At 54.4% G+C, this 12,909-nt stretch overlaps 1 protein-coding gene across 1 annotated transcript; it reads right to left on the bottom strand.

The window, feature by feature from the left end:
- Positions 1–5,863: 5,863 nt before the first annotated feature.
- On the bottom strand, positions 5,864–12,534 carry LOC134434445 (serine/threonine-protein kinase pim-1-like). The gene is made up of 6 exons (XM_063183100.1): positions 12,412–12,534; positions 7,743–7,904; positions 7,569–7,619; positions 6,998–7,364; positions 6,210–6,386; positions 5,864–5,970 (listed from the first exon to the last, which is right to left on the bottom strand). The coding sequence occupies exons 1-6, from the start codon at positions 12,532–12,534 to the stop codon at positions 5,864–5,866; spliced, it is 987 nt and encodes a 328-aa protein (XP_063039170.1).
- Positions 12,535–12,909: the final 375 nt, after the last annotated feature.

The raw sequence follows: 12,909 nt of genomic DNA, 5'->3' as shown, positions 1-12,909 counted from the left end.
CCTGCCCCTCGTCCAGCCATGCTGGGGAGGGGCTGGGGCTGCGGGGGAGCTGGGCAGGGGACACAGCCAGGACAGGGGACCCCAACTGACCCCGGGCATACCCCAGACCAGAGCACATCATGCTCAGGGTATGAAGGGGGGAACAGGGAGGAAGGGGGGAATTTTGGAGGGAGGGCTTTTGCCTTCCCAGGGAATACTTAGGCAAGAGGGGGCCCTGTTTCACCAGTGGACAGGGTCACTACCAAAAACACGGACACCAACTTAAGGAATTGTGTCATTTATATAGAGCACAGCTGCCAAGATTTACAAAAGGACAAGCTCAGCAAAGCACATCATCATTAGCAAAGAATTACAAAAGAAGCTCAGCAATCCATCATAACTCATCACTACATTTTGATGACTAACCCCTTGGTGAAACACGAGAGGTGTTTGTGGCAGACAAAGATTCTGGTTGACTATCAATGTACACCTTACAGGCTTCAGTAGTACTTTAGTGACACCATTCTACATTCTTTTTTTTCAATCTCATTCGAGTTAGGAACAAGAATTCTGTTGTGCCTGGAGCTGGCACCTTTTTAATTCCAGAATAATGCCCCCAGGCCCTTTGCTGTTCAGCTTTCCCATGCTGTCTGTGGCTAACAAGGCTTGGGGGGGCCCTTTCCCCTCTGGCTGGAAGGGGCCAGGTCCCAGTGCCTGAGGGGCACTCAGGCTCCTGGATGGAATTCCTGTGCAAGTCCCTCAGTGTCACAGCAGCGTTCACACAGAGCCCCGTGGATCAGAGCATTTTCCACAAGGGGCCCTTGGGGCAAACAGGGAGATTTGGTCTGGCAGGATGTGTAAAACAATATCCTGGCAGATCTACTTGTTCTCACACAGAATCCTTGGCGGCAGGGACACATTCCCATTGTTCCTGCCCAGGTTTCAGGACTCAGAGTTGTCTTTCCCAGGAGCTGCTCCTTCAGCTTCCTCAGGAGGGCCTTTTGGCCTCTGGACCCACACTCTGGCTCCATTATTAGGGCTGCTGGATTCAAACCCTTTATCTCCACAAATGGTGGTGATTGGAGCTGGATCTCCTGTTTTCACAATCGTTCTTAAAATTGCAAGATCAATAATTGTGCTACGCTGTCATGGGGTTGAATAATCCAATCTTGTTCATTATTGTTTAACAGAATTACTGTAATTTCTTCTGGATATTCTGCATCAATTCCTCCTGCCATGACAGGAACACTTTGCAAGGCCAAGCTCCAAGGGAGCAGTTACCAAAGCAAAGTGTCCTGGAGGAATCTGAATTCCTGTTTCAGAATTGACAGCTCTCATTTGCTTTGAATTTCTCCTCATTAATTCCAATGCATGAAGGCCCAGCCCTGCAGCCTCTGGGCTGGCCCTGCCAGGGGCCATCACAGCCAGAACAATTTCCCAGGCAGCCCAAGTCTCACTGCCCAGGGTTGGATTTGTAAACTGGGGGCAGCCGTGCACAGCCAGGGGGTTCCATTTTCCCAGTGGGCCATTGTGAAGGGCATGGAGCACATCTGGGAGATGGGTTCTCCATGGGCAAAGGTTCCCACCTCCTGATCTTTCCAACTGTTCTTTTAACAACCCCTTCACCCTTTCAACCAATCCTGCAGCTTGTGCATAGTCTGGTACATGAAAAACCCTGCAGGCCTAATCACTGTGTTTTTCACAGGAACAGACAAAACACTGTGCATCACAGTATCAGCACACCCTGTAAAAATCGCCAATTTCCTCCCTTCCTCCTTTTTCCATTGTATACAATCTCACAAAGTTGACCACTGACATGAGGGTCCTGGCCAATCCTGTTTTGTAGGGTATTTAGTGTTACATCCCTGAGCAGCCAAAGATACCAAATTAGTATCGTCAGCACAATTTCACATTATTATTATATGTACATATTTATATATAAATACAGATATAGACATGTAGATATAGACATATATACATAAAAATCTATAAATATAAACATGAAGGTCTTATTATACTATAAATATGTATATAGTTATTTGTTATATTGATATTTCACTTGCACAAGGGCATCTGAGCTCAAGATGAAAACCTTCTTCTGTTGCTCCATGTGGGAGCATTCCAACAATAATTGCTCCTTCTGAAGGTGCTGTTTCCCACGTACTCTCAACAAATTCATCTTTGTCTGCCCAAATCCACAAGGTCTTTTCCTTTTCCATTTGCAATTTTTGGATGCATTTGAAGCCATCCAGGGGTGCAGCTTCTTTTACCCGACTGCCCCACTGCTCACACAGGGCTCCGACCTCAGCTCACTCCAGAGCCAGGAAACTCCATGGAAGGGCTTCCCAGCTGGCAATTTCTGATGGGACTGATTCCTCACATTTACACTGAACAAGTGACATTTTGTTGGCATCTGGCCAGACTGTGCCAGTTTTGTTTTACCGGTGGGCAGGGTCAGCACCAAAGACAGACACCAGCTGAAGGAATCAGTGTCATTTCCTGCAGTTCAGGGAAGCAAAGAATCACAAAAGGAGCAGCTCAGCAATGCACCCAACCATCCCCACCAAAGATTGCCTGCAGTGATTAAGAAAGATCCAGCAGCATTTACCCTCAGCCTTTACCATCCCCCAGACCCACACAGCCGCTGGGGAAGCTGTCACAGCCAAGGGCTGCAGAGCCACTCCTGGGCACTGGCAATTCCTGCAGGTGCCTCCAGCCCCAGGTGAGGCTCCAACGCCGCTGGGAGAGGGCCCAGCTCTGACAGTGCTGAATGAACAAACTGACAGCACTGCTGGTGTGGCAACATCTGCTTTCATCCTCCTCTTGGGTCCCTCCCAAAGCCTGGCCAGGGCTCAAGGAGGAACCAAGGGAGGTGACTTTGACCATACAGCCCCAAACAAGGCCAGATGTCAGATTTCATGGCCTTGTCAGGCTTCTAAATACACAAAGGTCAATCCATGTTTCACTTATGAGCGGCTACATCTATTACAGTGCTAATGACCATGCATATTTCATTAGGGAGAAGATACAAAGATAACCTTTGCTTGGAAGGTTCATCCAGAGGCCACCTTTGGCTCAGGGCCTGCTGTCCAGGCCTCACTCAGGCCTGGTGTCCAGGCCTTGGCACTTCAGGGACGTGGTTTAGTGCTGGGCTTGGCACTGCTGGGTGACCAGCTGCACTGGGTGAGCTCAGATGGCTTTTCCAATAGAAAGGATTCTGTGATTCCATGATTCTATCCCCTGCATTCAGCAGGGGCTATTTTAGCAGCATTACTTTGCTCCAAAAGTTCCCTCTTGCCCAGCTCCTGTGGCCTGAGGCTTCAGCTCCTTCAGCTCCTGGTGTTGAGCTGCTCATGCTGAACGAGATGGCTCGGAGAGAAGAACACAGTCCATGCAATCCCTTCTGGGACACGGAGAGGGGAGGCTGTGCAAACAGGAGCATTGTTTGCTGTGGCCTCCTCTCTGCCCTTCACGCCTTTCAGCGCTTTGAACCAGCCAAGAGTTTTCTCCACGAGTGCAATGGAGCAGCTGTTCCTGATCCCAGGCCTGGCTCTCTCCAGTCTCTGCCCTTGCCTGGTTCTGTCCCTCGTGCTTTGCCCTCTGTTCCCCCAGGGCTCCCTGGCTGCTGCCCAGGACTGTGGCACTGGCACAGATCCAGTGCTCCAGAGCCTCCTTTCTGTGCCCTTGGGGCTGCCTGGGCACAGCAGCCTTTTCCATCAGGAAGCTCCCCATGCACAGGGAGTGCCCAGCTCCGTTGCTTGCACAGCCTCCAGGAGCCCAGGGCTGCCATCTCCAGTCCCTGCTGGCACTGGGGGCTCCCAGGTGCCTCAGGCTGCTGTGACACCGCTGCACATGGGAGGGAAGAGGGGCAGGGGCTGTGCTCAAAGTCAGCTCCATCTGCTGCTGCTGCTGCTGCGGCTGCTGTGGTGTCATTTGTGCAGCCCTGGCCCAGAGTCAGGGATCAGATCCTGCCAGTCTCTTCCAGCCCTGGCTGCTCAGAGTTTGGGCCTTGGAGCCTCAGGTGGCCCAAGGCAGCTGCTGCTGGTCCCTCTGTGTGCCCGAGTTCAGCAGTGCTGCTCCATCAGTCTGTGCCCAGCAACGGGGAAAAGCCTCAGCCCTGCAGGGCCAGGAGCTGCCGGGCTCTGCCTGAGCAGCTCAGCCAGCAGGAAGGGAGCTGCTCCACACACGAACCAGGAGCAAAGGACATTCTTTTTGTAGGACATGTTTTCTATTGAAAGGAAAAAAAGGAAAAAGTAATCAAAAACTGTATAAAATGTGAAAGATAAAAAAAAAACCCCAAGTGTGCAGTGAAAAATCATCTCTAACTTTGAATTAAGAGGCAACTGATCTTTTGAAAGAGAACTCAGTTATTTACTTTGTAAATGTGCTGATGGCATGGATCCATCTTACTGACCTCAGCAGTCTTTTTAAAAAGTTTTTGAGGATTGTTTCCAATATTGTTATTTTAAATTGTGGTCGAGGCAAGAGGAAATTGCTTTGTGCCCTTCCAGCTCCAAGCAGGACTGGGAGTGGAAACTCTGTCAAAGCCCAAATCCTTTACAAGACGACCTTCCTTCTCAGCCTGGGAATGAGCGGAACATTCCCATTGAAACTTTCAGGGATTTCTTAGAGTCACAAAGTCGCACTGACAGCTTTTTGCTCTGGTGTGGAAGTGCAGAAGGGCAATTCTCCATCCACCAGCTCCAGATTGCACTGCCTCAGGAGCACGGCCCACTCGCCAGCTTTGGCCCACTCGTGGCACTGCTAGAGGAGGAAGAAAGTGCAATTGCACAATCCCAGCCAATCAAGAAGGAAGAATGGGACAGACAAAACACCCTGTACAGATCCAGGCGCTCAGCTGGGACTGTGGAGAGTTTGGGTCCTTGCCAGTTGGATGTGTGTCCCCAGCTGCAATCTCTGGGCCTGCAGCACAGTCTCACTCACCTGCCAAAGCAGAAAGCTCAGGCACTGTGCTCACAACGGGCTCGTCTGATGCAAAGCTGTCAGAGCAATGTGAGGGCAGAGCCAGCCCAGCTGGGCCCAGGGCTGAGCCCAGCAGAGCCCTGGCAGAGCCCAGAGCAGCCTCAGCACCCGCAGAGCCTGGCTGCAAGGGGAGAAAGCAGAAAGTGCCCGTCAGCTGAGGGCTCCTGTGCCCTTGTGCCAAGGCCTGCGGTGCCCAGGACATGTTGGCCGTGCCCAGAGCTGTGCCCAGAGCTGCCCATCCCTGCTGCCTTTGGCAGCAGAGCAGGAGGGCAGGACACATGCCCAGCCTGCAGCCAGCCACGGCACATCCAGCCCTCAGCAGCTGCCCAGAGTCAAAAAGCAGCTGGGCAACTGACTGAAGAATTCATTGCGTCTGCCCCAGCAAAGGGGGAACCTTTGGTGCCCAGCTGTGCCATGCCCAGATCTGGGAGCAACCCCATGCCTGTAGACTCACCTGCAAATTGGACCTGGAGCCTGGCTTTGAAGAAGGTGCCAGAATCCAAGTCCATCATCTTCAGCTGGCCAGGCCAAAGAAGAGATTATCATCCTTGAGGTTGTCCTTGGTGTCTCCAGCACCAGCCCCATTTGGAACAGCTTCTCCAGGGGCTCCTTCTCCTTCCCTGGGGTCAGACCAGGCTGTCAGGGCTCTGCCTAGGGCCCCAGCCATCCATGAACCATACAAACAAAACCAGGGGATGGTGGCCACCAGTGCTTGTCACACCGGGTCTCCAGCTCAGCTCCAGCCCAAGCGCTGCATGTTGCCTTCTGCTGACCCCTGCTCAGAGCTACAGGCAGGACAAAACCAGCCTGGTTTGCTTTGCCACTGATTGCCAAGAGATGTGTGGAGCTGGTACCTGCTAGGTCCCTGGATCCAACTGTGCACGTGGATTTCTTCAGTCTTCTAGGGCAGGGAAACACCCTTCACCCAAGGATGACAGAAAAGCTCTTCTAAGGATGGCCTGTCCGAGGGTTGCATGGACAAACACCTCTTAATAACATCTTGGCACTCTGGGGAGAGAAACCAGAAATCACCAGTCAGTTGGAGAAGTTGCCCTCCTGTTCCCATGCCCAGGTCATGCTGGGTGTGACCAGAGCTGGGCCTAAACTTCCCCATGGATGCTCTGTTTGGAGGACAGCAGGAGAGCAGGACATGTGCCTGCTCAGCAGCTGCCAGAGTGGTTTGCCCATGAGCCCGCTGCTGTCTCCCAGCACTGGTATTCCCCCCGTGCCCAGAGATGAGGATCCACCTTGAGAGAGCCATCGTGGGAACAAGATTCGCCCCCGGATGATCTCCTGGCCCCTCCTGAATGGGTGCTTCCCCATGACCAGGTGGCACAGCAGGAGGCCCAGGGACCAGATCGTGGCTGCCTCGCCGTGGTAGCATTGGTGCTGGATCCACTCTGGTGTGCTATAGGACAGGGTTCCTGTGGAACACAGACACAGCTCAGCAGGGGGATGCTGCTGCTCCCAGAGCCCGGCCCCAGCATCCCTGGGCATGTGGGGGCTGCCCCAGAGGCACACGGGGTGAGCGCTGCCCTCTCGCCAGCACTTGGGACTTGTGCACAAACTCGCGGCTGGAAAAGAAGCCACTGGACTGAAAGAGGGCAGCACAATCCCTGGGAAAGCCCAACCATGACACAAAGGAAAAACCCACCCAGTAGTCGAGAAAACCCACTCTCCTCCCCACCTGCATGGCCCCCAAAAATGTTAATAAGCCAAGGCGAACAAGGAGAGCGGAGCAGTCCAGCCCTTCCTTGCCTGCACACCAAACCATCCGGGGAATGGGGTCAGACCCCCCTCTCTGCTGCCCCCATGGGGGTTTGTGTTGGGCTGGCTGCCCCAGCTCCAGCCCCAGCCCAGGGCACAGTGGGTGCTGAAGGCTGTCAGCAGGGCTGGGAGCTGGCCGCCCTCACACCCCACCCAAATCAACTCGGCTCCAGCATCAATCCCATCCCGGCTGCAATAGGGGGAAGCCCCAGTGCTGCACCCAGGCTGGGCCACGAGATGCCCAGGAGCACCCCCTGCGAGGCCTCACCTGCAAACTGGGTGTAGGCTGTGTCTTGGAGGAAGGCGCCACAGCCAAAGTCAATCAGTTTCAGCTGCCCGCTGGCCAGGTCGACCAGGACATTCTTGGGCTTAATGTCCCGGTGCAGGACCCCGCAGCTGGTGCAGTGCCGCACGGCCTCCAGCACCTGGCAGAACAGCCCCCGCGCCTCCTCCTCCGGCAGGAACCCCCGCTCCGCCAGGAAACCCGAGAGCTCCTGGCACCGCTCCGGATGCTCCAGCACCAGCAGGAAGCTGTCGGGGAGCTCAAGCCACTCCAGGAGCTGAATGACACCGCCACAGCCACAGGACACCTTGGCCAGCAGCACGATCTCCAGGGGTGCGCTGGTGCCGTCGGGCTGCGGGAGGAGCACGACGCCGTCAGTGGGGCCGAGGCCGTGCCGGGGCTCTGGGAGCCCTCAGCCAGGCCGGGATGCTCTGCATGCCCCGCTCAACCCACGCCCGCTCTCCCCGCAGGGCTCACGGCGTCTCCCACCCTGCCGGGCCCCGGCTCCTCGCCGCCCGGCACGGCCCGGCTGCTGCCGCTGGCTCCGCTCACTCACCAGCTCGCCCCAGTGCCGGATGCGATCCCTCGGCACGCGTTTGATGGCCACCTGCGAGCGAGGGAGAGCAGCGGGGTGAGCTCGCCGCCCGTCCCGCCGCGCCCCGACCTTCTCCTCCTCCTCCCTCCTCCTCCGCCCCCTCCGCCTGCGCCCGTCGCCGGCCCCGCCGCTCACCGGGACGCCGTCCGAGACCCGCGTGGCTGCGAAGACGCTGCCGAAGCCGCCGCGTCCCAGCAGCGATCCCAGCCGGTACCGCTCCTGCAGGGCCTCCTGCGCCGTCCCTGCGGGCGGGACGCGGCTGTCAGCGCTCGGCCCGGGACCAGCAACGGCCCCCGAGCGCCCCTCACCCGCCCCGGGCCCGGCATCCCCACCCGCCCCGGGCCCCGACAGCTCGGGGACGGAGGCCGCGCTGCCGAGCGGCGGAGCTCGGGCCGGGGAAGCCGCAGCGGAAGCGGCGGGAGTGGCCGCGCCGCAGGTGTGCTCCGCGGGCCCCGGGAGAAGCCGGGGCCGGGGCCGGGACTGGAGCCTGTGTCGGGTCCGGGGCCGGGCTCGGGCCAGGCGGAGCCGAAGGGCGGCGATGCCGCCCCCGCACCAGGCACTGATGCCTGCCCGGCAGCGCCACCGCCAGTACGGCCAGAGCCGGGCGGAGGCGAGACCGCGGCGGGACGGCCGGGGCCGGGCACGGGGCAGCCCCGCCCGGGGCCGGGGGCGGGCCGGGGGCATGGCCCTGCCCTGCAGGGGAGAGGGAGGCGGGGAGAGGAGAGGGACGCCGGGCAAGGGACCCCGAGAGAAGGGTGCCCGACAGCGGGAAAGGGAGAGAAAGAGAAATAATAGGACAAAGAGAAAGAGAAAGAAAAATAGGGGAAAGCGTGTTTTAAATTATCTGTTTTGCTGCTCTCGCCGCTGCTGCTGCTGCTGCTGCCGCTGCCGCCGCTGCAACTGAAGCACCGGGACCGTTCGTCCCCGTGTCCGTTCCCCGCTCGCCCCACGAGCCCCACGTTCGAGCCCCGCGCGCCCCGGGGACAGCCCCTCCGTCTGCCCAAACACGGGAACTTTGCAGCGCTGAGCGCAGGTGCAGAGCCCTGACTCCTGCGCACTGGCACAGCGATCCCCTCGCTTGCTGCTGGGCATTGTCCTTGCTGAGGGTCAAACACTGTCGGGGCACCTTCCCTTGGGGTAGGATTCCTACCTGACCCCAGCACTGCACTTACATCTCCAGTGTTGCTTTCCCGTAAAAACAGGGGAAGGAAAACTGTGTGTGGCTCATGGTATTTTAGAGTGTCTAAAAATCACTAAGTCATCGATCCTAGAGGCGAGGTGCATCTGGAATTACTGGACGCAACATAGAAAAGGGGAGCATAGAAAAAAATAGAGGAAAACACCTTGGATTGTTTCTTTTATTTTACATCTGGAAAGCTGTTTCAGTTTTCCAGGAGTCTTCTCCTGTATGCTCTTCCCAAGAATCTCTCATGGAGAACAAGGTCAAGCTTCTGTCACAAGATTTGCCACCAGGAAATTACGCCACTGGTGAAATTTTCATTGTGACTGTTTGTGCTGGCTTAGGGTAAATTTGGGGAGGAAACCTCCTAAAGGGGTCTGTCTAGAAAGCAAGTTGAAGTGGCCCTTACCCCTACTAGTTCAGGAAAAGACTTCCCTGGAGAAAAGTGAAAAAAAAAACCATTTTTTTTTAACGAGTAAAGTATTCACAAGCATGAAAAATGAATAATATTAAATAAAACCTTGGACAGTGCTGAAGAGTTGGCCAATTCAGAAAGTCCTTTTTGTGGGTTGTAGTTGGCTCACTCAGTCTCTTCTAAGTCCCTCTGGTTCTGGAATGCAGCATTCCAGAGCTCGGGGGGCCACAGGTGTGAGCTGCAGGTGTTTGTCTGGGTTTTCAGTCCAGAGCAGGTTTAAACAGTTCCAAGAAAAAGGAAAGTCACAGTCCGAGGAACTTCTCTTCCTGAGGTGGCTAAAATCAAATTGCTGGACCTTGGCTGTGAAGGCATCGAGAAATTTCCAAATCTGGGCACTGGCGGTCCCAGCAAACACCAGATCATGGTGGCGCTGGAGCCAGAACCTGAAGATTTCCAAACTTTGGCTTTCTGTGCAAGCAAATCACTGGGCTTGGGCTGTGCCAGCACCAGGGAGTTTTCAGATCTGGCCACTGGCACTGCCAGCAAACACCTGATCTGGGTGGTGTCTTTGCCAGTGACAGAAATCTGCCAGATTTGGGCTCTGCTGGCATCGGGAAATTTCCAAATCTGGGTTCTGGTGCAGCAAACACAAGATGTGGGCAGTGCCAGACCCAGTAGCAGAAAGGTGAAAGGTTTTGGATTTCTGTGCCAGCAAATTGCTGCACTTGGGCTGTGTCAGAATAGGGAAATTTCCAGATCTGGGCACTGGCAGTGCCAGCAAACACCAGTGAAACCTTCTGGTCCTCGTCTGCACTGTTGACCAGTGGTTTCCCTGAGAACCAGCTCTGGCAACTTTACAGACAGAGACTGCTTTCATGTCGTTGTCTGGAAACAGAACTTTACTGAAGGCAAACACGACAAACAGGACGGCGTACACAGTACAGAGAGAGAAGCAGAAAAAGGCCTGGGTCCAGGGTCTAGCAGGAATATTTATACATTTATTTATGGGGAGGGGTTAAGGTGGGATCTGAGGGAAGGATCCAAGAGGAAGGAAGGATTAAGAATATTACAGTTTTTGCAGTATAAAGTAACCAATGGAAGCAAAGAGAACTGAGAACTTTCTAGTAACAATTGCATAACTGAACAAGAGGATTATGGGCGGGAGCTCCTGCTGACCCCAGCTAAAGAGGGTTTTCCCACGGCCTTAAGCTGAGGTCTCCCTCTTCTTTTAAACCAACCCCAACACACCAGATCTGGGCAGTGCCGGGTTTTGGCTTTCTTTGCCAGACAATTGCTGCATTTGGGTTATGCCAGCACCAGGAAATTGCCAGATCTGGGCACTGGCGGTGCCAGCTAACCGCACATCTGGGTGGTGCCGGTGCTATCACCAGAAAATTGCAAGGTTTTGTCTTTCTGTGCCAGCAAACTGCTGGACTTGGGCCGTGCTGCCACTGGGAAACTGCTGGATATGAGCACTGGCAGTGCCAGCAAACACCAGATCTGGGTGGGGCCAGCACCAGGTATTTGCAAGGTCTTGGCTTTCTTTGCCAGAAAATTACTAGACTCAGGCTGTGCCGGCACCAGGAAACTCCTGCATCTGGGAACTGGTGGTGGCAGCAAACACCGGATCTTGGCATTGCCAATGACGGTTGCAGGGAATTGCCAGATTTTGGCTTTCTTTGCCAGAAAATCGCTGGACTTGGCTCTGCCAGAACAGAGAAATATCCAGATCTGAGCACTGGCAGTGGCAGCAAACACCAGGTCTGGGCACCTGTATTGGCATCAGGAAATTGCCGGATTCTGGCTTTCTGTGCCAGCAAATTGCTGGACTTGGGCTATGCCAGCCCTGGGAAATTTCCGGATCTGGGCACTTGTGCAGCAAACACCAGATCTGGGTGGTGTCTCATAGTGTGTTTTTATACTTTGTAATACTTTGTAATAGTTTTGTTTTTGAATCCCTGTCTTTTTCCCAAATGGTTCATCCCAGATGGTACCCTGTGGGATCTCAGCACCTCAGGATGAAGGTGCAGAGTGACCGAGACCACCCTTGGGGGGCTCGGGAGTCCTGGAATGTTGCCAGAAGTGTCTGGTGGCTGGACTTTGATCCTACACGGGAGATGACACCTGTATGAGGACTGGGAGGATTTCACTGGGGTGAATGGTGAAGGGATAAGTTAATTAAGGTGTAGAACACAGGGTTTAGGATTTCTGTACAGGGGGGTCTAAAGAAGTAAGATGGAGGAATTGGGGCGTGTCCTGTCCTTCTTCTTCTTCTTCTTGGCCTCCATCTTCTGTGGTGATGGTGGCACTTTGGGATTGGTCTTTACTAGAAGTGCACCGGTTAATAAGAGTAGAAGGTATTGGGGAAAAATTATAAATATTGTACACGTAACTTCAGGTATAAAGATAAGTGACCGCCCCAGAGGCTGGGGAGTGTGCCCATGGCTGACTTGCTGTGCAGACCTCTGTCGGGCTGAAAGAAAATCTTTTAGATAAACAATTAATAAACACCAAGACCGAAACAAGATCAGAAGTCTCTCCTCGTCCTTTGAAGCGCAGGCTGTCCAAGGCCACTCTGGGCCTTTCCAGGTCTTTGAAACAGCCGAGAAACCGAGCAAGTGGCATCCCTGAGCTATCTCCGGACATAAACCGGACATAAATCAGCCAGCAGGAGAAACAGAAAACCGACAAGCATAAATCAACATAAATCAAGAATAAATCAACCTAAAACAGCTGGGAAGAGACACATGAAAATCTACAGTACCCCCCTCCCTTTACCTGTGTAATCCCTTTCTCTTGCTGAGATCATCCCCAAATCCCCAGCCTGGCTCTCTGTCAATCACTCAGCATCCCATCCCCTCCATCTAGAAGCTTTGGTCCAGGATGTCGAGTGATTAGCAAGAGGCCAGGGGTGAGCCCCCCAAGCCTTGCCCCAAATGCTGTCCTAAATGTCTGTCCCCCAGTACCCATCCCTTAGGGTCACTTATTGTTTAGTAAAATGTTATCTACTTTTGGTTTCCACCTCCCTTTAAATGTAACCTTGGCAAATCTCCCGGGGCTCTCAGCAGGAGCCGCCTGAGGTGTAGGGGCTCCTTTGGGACTCCTAGAATAAAACCTGGGATTAACCCCTGCTAAGAGTCGGGCCTTAATCTTGTACCCATGTCTCTGGTGTCTCTCCTGCTGCAAAGATGACCACGTGCCCTCCATACCCTCAGGGCTTGGGAGAGTGTCTCCCCGCTGTCGGCCGTGTCGGGGTTCCCCCCGGTGTCTGCCAACTCGGGACTGGCTGAGGGTTCCTGAGAGGCTCCCAGAGGGACAGAGACACTGCCCATATAGGTAAACTGAATGGCCCTGGGATTTTGGAGGTAATTACAAATTGGCCTGAAGGTGAAAATTTTGGTGTCACAGATGAAGAACAAGACCAGCAACATGGACTGAAGAAGCTCCTCCATATAACCAAGTTTTCCCAGAGGAAACACACTACGGTCTTTTCACTGATGGTTCCTGTCCAATTGTAGGGATGAACCGAAAGTGGAAAGCAGCCATATGGAGCCCCACACGACAGGTTGCACAAGCTACCAAAGGAGAAGGTGGATCAAGTCAATTTGCTGAACTCAAAGCTGTTCAGCTGGCCCTGGACATTGTAGAAAGAGAGAAGTGGCCAAAGCTCTACCTCTACACTGATTCATGGATGGTGGCCAATTCTC

Source organism: Melospiza melodia, unplaced genomic scaffold, assembly GCF_035770615.1.
Source record: "Melospiza melodia melodia isolate bMelMel2 unplaced genomic scaffold, bMelMel2.pri scaffold_37, whole genome shotgun sequence".
NCBI classification, from domain to species: domain Eukaryota; kingdom Metazoa; phylum Chordata; class Aves; order Passeriformes; family Passerellidae; genus Melospiza; species Melospiza melodia.
This window is presented reverse-complemented; position numbering and strand designations above follow the sequence as displayed.

Coding starts and splice junctions, on each gene's coding strand:
- LOC134434445 (XM_063183100.1), bottom strand. CDS start 12,534: ATGGGCAGTGTCTCTGTCCCTCTGGGAGCCTCTCAGGAACCCTCAGCC. Junction 7,365..7,568: donor TCCGGCACTGGGGCGAGCTG/GTGAGTGAGCGG, acceptor CTCCTCCCGCAG/CCCGACGGCACCAGCGCACC. Junction 6,387..6,997: donor AGCCTACACCCAGTTTGCAG/GTGAGGCCTCGC, acceptor TGTGTTCCACAG/GAACCCTGTCCTATAGCACA.